Below are 10,000 nucleotides of genomic sequence, written 5' to 3'. Positions count from 1 at the left end.
CCAGTGATAATCATGTTTGCTTTACTGTCGTTAAAAAAAAGTGAAAACCCAGGGATTAGCTCCACCAGACTGACTTTAGGGGGATTTAACACTAACATCTGTATTTTCTCCTGCAAATTAAAAAGACCGTCCAATCACAACCACAGTCGACCCAAAAGCTTGACGGCATCCAGATACAGAAACACCATCGAAACTTTAATTAACAATTTCCACTGCAGCCGCCGCCACAAGGCTTCGACTGTGAGAGGACGGAGCCGGAGAAGAGAGGGCATTTATCAGGATTCTGTTTCCAGACCAGAAGCGCGACAAAAGACGAGATTTTTGAAAACCGGCTCCTCTGTACTGTACATATGTACAGTACATATGTACTGTACATATGTACTGTCCTGTACGTCTGTCCTGTAGGTGTGTACAGTACAGATGTACTGTACATCTGTCCTGTCCTGTACGTCTGTCCTGTACATCTGTCCTGTCCTGTACATCTGTACTGTACATCTGTCCTGTCCTGTATGTCCTGTCCTGTACGTCTGTCCTGTCCTGTATGTCCTGTCCTGTACGTCTGTCCTGTCCTGTACGTCTGTCCTGTCCTGTATGTCCTGTCCTGTACGTCTGTCCTGTCCTGTACGTCTGTACTGTACATCTGTCCTGTCCTGTACATCTGTCCTGTACATCTGTACTGTACATCTGTCCTGTACATCTGTACTGTACGTCTGTCCTGTCCTGTACGTCTGTCCTGTCCTGTACATCTGTACTGTACATCTGTCCTGTCCTGTACGTCTGTCCTGTCCTGTACATCTGTACTGTACGTCTGTCCTGTCCTGTACGTCTGTCCTGTCCTGTATGTCTGTCCTGTCCTGTACGTCTGTCCTGTCCTGTACGTCTGTACTGTACATCTGTCCTGTCCTGTACATCTGTACTGTACGTCTGTCCTGTCCTGTACATCTGTACTGTACACATGTCCGGTCCTGTACTTCTGTCCTGTACATCTGTACTGTATGTCTGTACTGTACGTCTGTCCTGTACTTCTGTCCTGTATCATGAATCATCCCTCTTCTCTCAAAGGCAGAAACCCCATGAAGAAAAAATTGAACCTTTGTGTTATTAAAATGTCACACCTGTCGAGGCCAGTCAAGCATGAGAAACATACACAAGCAAAAAACAACTGCTGATTTCAATCTACGGCCGGTTACAACATGTCGGAGACACACACACACACACACACGCACACACACGCACACACACACACACACACGCACACACACACACGCACACGCACACACACACGCGCACACACACACACACACACACACACTCTCACACACACACACACGCACACACACACACGCACACACACACACGCACACACACACACACACACACACGCACACACACACACACACACACACTCTCACACACACACACACACACACACACACGTTTGTCCTTAACTCTCATGTCAGAACATTATGATGTAGCATCTTAAAAGAACCCCTCAGATTTTTGTTCTATAGGAAGATTTGACCTCATCACTTGACTCCTCCCCTTCAACATTCCTACGATCACCTCCTCCCCCCGCTCCATAGCTGCGTCCTTCAGTTAAAGAAAGACGGGGGAACAGAGACCCACAATGCACCTGGCTCCGATCCCAGAATCCACCAGTCTGGCACAGAACCAGGACGCGGAGGGAAAACGCTACAAACATGCCTGCACGTGAAGGTTCCCTTCACCTCGTCACCCTTCTCCTGGAGGAAAGACCAACACCATCCACAGCGAGAGGAACACGACGCGACGACAGGGACCAAACTCTTTGGCTCGTGGAACACGCCTCGGTACAGAAGACGTGGACGAGCCCGGACTCGTCCGAGGCCACGGCGCTGACTCGCGCCTATGGAGCGACACGTCCTCTGAAGGAAACTACATCGGAGCTCTTACCTGCTCGAACTCTCGCAGGCTGTGCATCTGAACCGCCGGAGCTCTGTCCACCACGTCGCCACGGGAGACGTCTGCACGGACGGGAAGAAGAGAGGGAAAAGAATATCAGTCCGATGTAAACCTTGGAAAGGAAAGGGTTCAGAGGAGAGCAGTGGTATGAAGGAACCACAGTCATCTTTCAACCCCTGGAGGAAAAACCCACAGCCTGAGCTTCTTCTGTGGTTTAAGGAGGAGAACCTGGCCTGTCCAGCGAGTGCTCTCCGTCGTTCTCTTTCTCGTCCGTATGGTTTCGGAATTCTTGACCTCGGAAACATCGGTTGGCAAAACAATCTCGGCTCAAGGTCCTCTTACTCCTTCGTTCTGGGGTTTTCAGCTTCTGTCACGGGGTCTTCATCAGCAGAAGAAGTTTGCTCACTCATTGTGGAACTGCAGATTTTTTGTAGTTTCTGAAGCAAACTTCACCTGCTGATGATCTGAAAGCTCCAGAACAAGCAAAGACAGTAACGCTGCTCTCAGACCTTCACTCCAACTCCGGACATTTTCCTGAAACTTCTCGGGAGGTTTCAACCCTAATGTCAGCAAATGATGCTCCCTACAAAATTTTGCCTCTTCCTCTTCCTCCTGCTTCCTGCCTCCTCCTCCTTCTCTTCCTCCTGTCTCCTCCTCCACTTCCTATTCTTCCTCCTGCCTCCTCCTCCTCTTCCTCCTCCTCTTCCTCCTCCTCCTCCTCCGCTTCCTCCTGCTTCCTGCCTCCTGCCTCCTCCTCCTCCTCCTCCTCTTCCTCCTCCTCCTCCTCCTTCTCTTCTTCCTCCTCCTCCTCCACTTCCTATTCTTCCTCCTGCCTCCTCCTCCTCTTCCTCCTCTTCTTCCTCCTCCTGCCTCTCCCTCCTCCTCCTCTTCCTCCTCCTCCTCCTCCTCCTCCTCCTCCTCCTCCTCTTCTTCCTCCTCCTCCTCTTCCTCCTCCTCCTCTTCTTCCTCCTCCTCCTCCTCTTCTTCCTCCTGCCTCCTCTCCCTCCTCCTCTTCCTCCTCCTCTTCCTCCTCCTCCTCCTCTTCCTCCTCTTCTTCCTCCTCCTCCTCCTCTTCCTCCTTTTCTTCCTCCTCCTCCTCCTCCTCTTCCTCCTCCTCCTCCTCCTCTTCCTCCTGCCTCCTGCTTCCTGCCTCCTTTGGTGGACTGTGCTTCCAACCGCAGTGTGTTACTGAGGATCATCAGTTTCACGGAGCTGAACTCTAAACCAACCAGACGCTCCGACCGGCCCCTCGCCTCATTATAAGCCCATTAGGCCTGGACGTGCGTGGGCCGTGTCCACGCTCACAGAACCGACACGCTACGTTCTCGTCCAGCTGAAACACGTCCAGAGGCCTTAGGACGTCTCCGAGGCGAACGTAGCGTCTCCAGAGGGGCCGCGAGCGTTCCCAGAAACTTCCCTACAGGAGGGATTTCTACACTGGTCTGGAGTTTGACTCGGGGGCCAATGGGGTTGGCAGCAGAGCGGGGGGGGGGGGGGGGGGGGGGGAGTCCGGAGGGGCGCAATTAAGACTTTGGATTTGGCAGGATTCAGTTTTTCTGACGGTTCTTTCAAAATTGCAGCACATTAAATATTATTAAAAAGCTGAAGGTAGAAGGTCGTCTGGATCGGGGCCCGCGGCACCAAATATTACACAACACTGGTTTAGGAATGACGCAGCGCTGCCACGACACCAACACACCAACTCCTGGAAGTTCCCAAAGGTTCATGTCTCTGTGACGTCGTTTACATCTGATCCAAGTCAGTTTGGTTTCATATCGCAGCGTCATCATCACCGTCATCACCTCCACCTCCACTTGACTTTCATTGGTTTGTAGACTGACGTCAGCGTGCGATTGTCAGTATGTCGACATTTTGAAAAGTCAGATTCAGTTCTTTTGCTGTTTACGTGGTCATGAAATAAACTTCTGAATGTAACATTCAAACATGTCAAAATGTATCTACAGACAAACATAGAATTAAACAACTGATGGAGAATAGACTTTCAAATAAAAAGAATATCAGATTATTAGATTTCCTGTCAATAAGATTTCAGTAAGTCCCTCTGTCAATCAACTGCCCATGAACGTGTTTCATCATTTCTCAACTCTTTTTTAAAAACTCACACAAATGAGGAGGTTCTTCTGTCTGAATATCTTATTATATAAAAGCACCAAATTAAAAAGTTCTCTCAAGGAAACGTTCCAATTAGTCCTTCAGAAATAGGCTCTACTGAAAAATAAAATCAGAACAAATTTATCTTTGAATGAAGCCAAAGTCCTAAAAAACAGACCAGGTTCTCTCACTGTGAAGGTTCACACACACACACACACACACACACCTATAAGGGCGGTGGTGGGTGTGACCAACACACACAGTCATTCATGGAGTCACGGCTGCAGCCGCTCATTACTCAACACAGGAGCTTGTGATAGAAATGTTTCAACGAGCTGTTTATGCTGCAGGATTCTGGGAAACAGGAAGAGGAAAAAAAAAGATGGACAAGCGACACATTGACCGAAGGTATAGAATCAGAATTATATATTTATATTTGAGGAGAAACTCACCCATTGTAGGTCCGACGCTCTTCGGCCGGACTCGTTTCTCTGCAGCACAGTGTCTGAAAACAAGAGACGGACGTCAGACCTCCGACCCGACACACACACACACACACACACACACACACACAGGGATGAACCTGTCTGTCCAGGTTCACGGCTCCGCGGTGGAGCCTGTACCTGCCCCGGCGTCCCGTCTGACAATGTGTCACTGACCATGTGGTTGATTCTCCGGAGCACAGAGGGTCACACAGTCCAGGAGGAGGAGGCAGATGATTCCCACCGACATGTCAGAGACAGCAGGGACACTCACACACTGCTGGTGGAAACTGAGTCAGCGCATGCTTCAGGTCACACAGTCATCACTCACCACGGCAGAGACAGTCAACAAAGAGTCCACCAACTGGTCAAGAGGTTATTCCCGGGAGTTCCTCCTGAGGGCTTTTCTTTAAGTATTCAACTCGTACGGTCTCAATGGAGATTGGTTGATAAAGTGAAGTGAAGGTTTTGTCTTTCATAGGGTCAGAGGCTCGTGAATATTCCGTCGGAGCCGGATGAAGTCAGAGTCGAGCTGTTGACGGTGAACGTGACGATCAGGCAGAGACGACGGCTCTTCACGCCAGGGTGAGAATGTAATGAGCCCGATACACACCGTGTCGGACCGGAGCAGCAAGTCAAGGGCCGCCGAGGTGCGAGTGTGACGTGTCGCCTGGGCCGGTGGCAGGTGGTGGGGCAGGAGGCAGCCTCCTGCCCCACCAGCCCCCTGCCCCACCAGCCCCCTGCTGCAGCCCCCTGCCCCACCAGCCCCCTGCCCCACCACCTGCCACCGGCCCAGGCGACACGTCACACTCGCACCTCGGCGGCCCTTGACTTGCTGCTGGTGGGGCAGGGGGCTGGTGGGGCAGGGGGCTGGTGGGGCAGGGGGCTGGTGGGGCAGGAGGCTGGTGGGACAGGGGGCTGGTGGGGCAGGGGGCTGGTGGGGCAGGGGGCTGGTGGGACAGGGGGCTGGTGGGGCAGGAGGCTGGTGGGACAGGGGGCTGGTGGGGCAGGGGGCTGGTGGGGCAGGGGGCTGGTGGGACAGGGGGCTGGTGGGGCAGGAGGCTGCCTCCTGCCCCACCACCTGCCACCGGCCCAGGCGACACGTCACACTCGCACCTCGGCGGCCCTTGACTTGCTGCTGGTGGGGCAGGGGGCTGGTGGGGCAGGAGGCTGGTGGGGCAGGGGGCTGGTGGGGCAGGGGGCTGGTGGGGCAGGAGGCTGGTGGGACAGGGGGCTGGTGGGGCAGGGGGCTGGTGGGGCAGGAGGCTGGTGGGACAGGGGGCTGGTGGGGCAGGAGGCTGGTGGGGCAGGAGGCTGGTGGGACAGGGGGCTGGTGGGGCAGGGGGCTGGTGGGGCAGGAGGCTGGTGGGGCAGGAGGCTGGTGGGGCAGGGGGCTGGTGGGGCAGGGGGCTGGTGGGGCAGGGGGCTGCAGCAGGAGGCTGCCGGCAGCTGCGGGGGCGGCGGACCACCTGAACACTCTACCACAACAAGCTCCAGGTCGTGTTGCACGAGAACAACATTTGTGCTCGTCGTGTGCCGGAGGTTCGGTCGACGTGGTCACATCACACAGGACCAGATCCTGAGTGACTCTGACAGGACACGTGACACTGACGCCCATAAACAGGAGGAATATTCTCCCCATCCCCAAATCAGAGTGACATTGACTGAACGAGAGCATCACTCGGGAGAACTCGTTCCTCCACAAAGGACCAATCAGGCTTCACCAAATCATCCGTCCCTCAGAGACTCGGTCAGTGAACGTGTCGGATCGTTTTCATGAATTATTCTCTGTGAAATCAGTGAACACGTTAAAACAAGATGCCCCAGGACGTCATAGCGACGCGGCGCTCACCGCCATTCTGTTGCTGAGCGACCAACAACACGAGAAACACCAGGAAGCGAGAGATTAATACAAGAGACCAGAACTAACTCTGAAGTGTTTGACCTTTGCAAAATTCGGTGAGCAGACACACGGTGAACAGAGGAGGGGGTTGGCCGCGCATTGGTTCATTTTGGAGGGAACCAACCAGAAGGACGCTACAGGGACTTCCTGGTTAGTCTACAACAACATGAAGACGCCGTTGTTTCATGTTGCTCTCGTTTCCCGTCACCTCTGATCTCTGGACTGAGGTTAATTCTCAACTGAAAGACATAAGAATAAAATCTCCAAAACGTTGACGAGCCAACTGAAGTCACAAACGTGGGACACACGATGAGCAACAGCCAAATGTTAGCGAGGTGCTGAGAACACCAACGTTTCCAACTTGGAAAGGTGTAAAGATCCTTTGTCCTTCGGACCATGTGATGTGATTAAATTCATCATGTGATGGCAATAACTGTGGTCATCTGGACAAAGTTAGACATTTCTCAAACGGATGCCGGCGGGAAATCTGCACAAAGGCAACACACAACGCAGAGCAGGCGACGGACGAGACGAGCGAAGCTGCTTCTGACACATGGACGTTGGTTTGGGTCCGAACCGTCCGACACGGAACCAGGACACCGCCGGCGACTGACCCGGTCCCCACAACAGACCGAAAACCCCTCTGACCTCGTCTACCAGCATCACCACGTCCGACGCGCGGCGGGTGAGGAACAGCGTGACGAGAGGCTTTCAGGCTGCTGCTGCGCCCGAACATCTGGAAACACCTGGACACGAACGAGCTCCATCAGGAGACGGGATGTCGGTCGCATCGCACTGACGTGTTTTTAAAATGGCCGAAACTTTGAGATATTTGATTTGGTAAATCACCTCATTAAACTTTAATGACACAATATTCAAACACAGTTTGTTCAAACACACTCCGTTTTTTTATTTACCTCGACTGAACTTCATTAAAACGTGTGCAAACATGACCCACTTGTGTCTGACGGGCTTGGACAGGAGTCAGATGGTGCAGCTGCCGGTCGAGGCTGCACGGGTTCCTTCTTATGTAACACTGACACAAAGGTCCACAGAGGACGGAGGACGAGTCACGCTCACAAACACACAACCGCACAAACACACAACCGCACAAACACACAACCGCACAAACACACAACCGCACAAACACACAACCGCACAAACACACAACCGCACAAACACACAACCGCACAAAGGTCGAAGCACCGAGTTCCCCAGCACAAGCTGCTGTGAACCAATCTCTTACCTCCCCCTGTAGAGGAATCCACTCATTCCTCCGCCGCACGGATTATAGAGGTAAGAAAATGAAAAATAAAAAGTGAGCAGCTGTTCTGCCAGACTCGGGCCGGGCGGCTCCACTGAAGACCTGGACACATCCTGCAGCCTCAGACCCACAGAGCAGTGACCACGGTCGGGGGCCGCGGGGCCGGGAGGTCGAGTCCAGGCACCAGGCTCACTCGACGTGGCAGCGAGCGGAGGAGGACGAGGAGGAAAACACCGGCCGGGAGCAAAGGTACAGCATGAAAGACTGATCTGTCTCAGCACGCTGCAGAGCAGACGCTGCCCTCGGTGTGTGTGTGTGTGTGTGTGTGTGTGTCAGCGTGTGTGTGTGTGTGTGTGTGTGTGTGTGTGTGTGTGTGTGTGTGTCAGCGTATGTGGAAACCACACCAACGTCTTCCTGCCATTGCTTGTAAAACAGTCACTGAACTGTCAATTGAGAGTTTTGCCTCTGGTATTTTTTTTGAAGGGAGGGTGGAGCACACAGGGAGGACGGCCGTGTGTGTGTGTGTGTGTGTGTGTGTGTGTGTGTGTGTGTGTGTGCTCCCCCTCCTCACCCTGCAGGTGTGTGTGTGTGTGTGTGTGACATGTTGGAACAGGCTTCCAGCAGGTAAAACAAGGTCTGAATCCAGACTCTGATCTTCTCATGGAGCCACTTTACATTTTCTGCCTGAACGTCCTGTTCACAGAAAACACACCTGAGGAGGTTTCATACACTCACACAGACAGACAGACAGACAGACAGAGAGACAGACAGACAGACAGAGAGACAGACAGACAGAGAGAGAGACAGAGAGAGAGAGACAGACAGAGAGAGAGACAGACAGACAGACAGACAGACAGACAGACAGACAGACAGAGAGACAGACAGACAGACAGACAGAGATCTGGATGACTGTCCATGGAATTTCTTCCTCAGTGCTTCTCCAAACAGGAGGGTGTGGTCTCTCTCTCTCTGTGTGTGTGTGTGTGTGTGTGTGTGTGTGTGTGTGTGTGAGAGAGAGAGAGAGTGACACCAATGTTTACCTACACAACAATAATTATGTGGAATCTTAACAAACAGCTGGAAGAAATGTGAAGTTCCATGATTTAGTCTCAGAGGGGTCAGAGGTCAGTGACCGTCTCCTTGTGATTTTCATGTAAAAACGGTTGAAGATCGCAGGTCGGCGTCTTCGCAGTCAGTGGAACTTCAGTGAGCTCCACTAAAAGAAGAACACGCCGCCAGTGAGGTTCTCTGAAACATCCAGAACTGGATGTTCCTGAGCACAAACACCTGCGGGACGATGCAGGAGCGAAGGATTCGTATGAAAACACATTCCAGATGGAGGACGGTGCAACCGGGGGTCTGAACAAACAGATCCATAGTTCTGTTGGAGAGTCCCCCCCCCCCCCCCCCGCCCAGAGACGACGCGTCCTCACGTACCTGCCCCACATTCCACACGTGCAGCCGGTTCATCAGGCCAGAGGGGGGGGGCAGAGGGGCCAGAGGGGCCAGAGGGGCCGGAGGGGGGGGGCAGAGGGGCCAGAGGGGCCAGAGGGGCCGGAGGGGGGGGGCAGAGGGGCCGGAGGGCCCGGAGGGGGGGGGCAGAGGGGCCAGAGGGGCCGGAGGGGGGGGGCAGAGGGGAGGGGGGGGGGGGGATCCGAGAGGATCGACAAAATATCAAGTTGTGGTTATTTTCTCTATCGTTTGCTTTGAAAAGTTGTGAAGAATTGAGAGAGTTTCACCTCCTGTGAACGAGCTGGTTCAGGTTGTGGCTCTTGGGCCTCGAGTCGCCGGCTGGAAGACGCTGGGAAGGACAATGGAACAGAGCGGAGGCCTCGGCCCCTCAAATTAAATCAAGCCACTAAATTACACAGTTCCCTTAAACACAGCTGTTTTCAGACATGAACTCAGGACAATGGCCACAGAAATCGTTCAGACTTTCTCCGGAGTTTTCACAAATATGAAGAACGTTCGAGTCGGACGTGTTCAACAACACGAGTTGATCTCCGTCCGTCATCCTCAGAACAAAACTTGTGATCACTTTCTTTTTCTCTCTGTTCTTATTCTACCCCAGGTCATTCTATTTTGACCTTCTTCTCCACCAGGCTGAAGTTCCATCACGGCTGCCACCAGGTAAACCCTACGACAGACTGGGATCTGCCCTGGGTCACGTGACCTCACGTGACCTCCGTCTGTGGTCGGGAGATTGAAACCTCTGAAAACTCTCGGGTGAGTTAGCGAATGTATTTTCAGCGGAGCGGCTGTAATGAGACACTGAGCTCTGAGCAGTGAGTCACAGCT

The 10,000-nt window shown here is 53.2% G+C and overlaps 1 protein-coding gene across 3 annotated transcripts in view; it reads right to left on the bottom strand.

Annotated features, from left to right (window-relative positions):
• LOC118318860 (phosphodiesterase 4D interacting protein) overlaps positions 1-10,000 on the bottom strand; it is an 82,116-nt gene that overhangs the window by 69,088 nt on the left and 3,028 nt on the right. Inside the window, exons 1-3 of one of the 3 annotated variants that reach the window (XM_035648902.2) lie at positions 7,685-8,114; positions 4,506-4,558; positions 1,933-2,003 (exon numbers count right to left, since the gene is read on the bottom strand). In XM_035648902.2, coding sequence (XP_035504795.2) covers positions 1,933-2,003; positions 4,506-4,558; positions 7,685-7,710 — 150 coding nt within the window. In that variant the 5' untranslated portion in view covers positions 7,711-8,114. Of the gene's footprint in view, positions 1-1,932; positions 2,004-4,279; positions 4,297-4,505; positions 4,559-7,684; positions 8,115-10,000 lie in introns of those variants that run through there. The other 2 variants (XM_035648903.2, XM_035648905.2) reach the window with 2 other exon arrangements.

Source organism: Scophthalmus maximus, chromosome 13 (genome assembly GCF_022379125.1).
Source record: "Scophthalmus maximus strain ysfricsl-2021 chromosome 13, ASM2237912v1, whole genome shotgun sequence".
Lineage (NCBI taxonomy): Eukaryota > Metazoa > Chordata > Actinopteri > Pleuronectiformes > Scophthalmidae > Scophthalmus > Scophthalmus maximus.
This window is presented reverse-complemented; position numbering and strand designations above follow the sequence as displayed.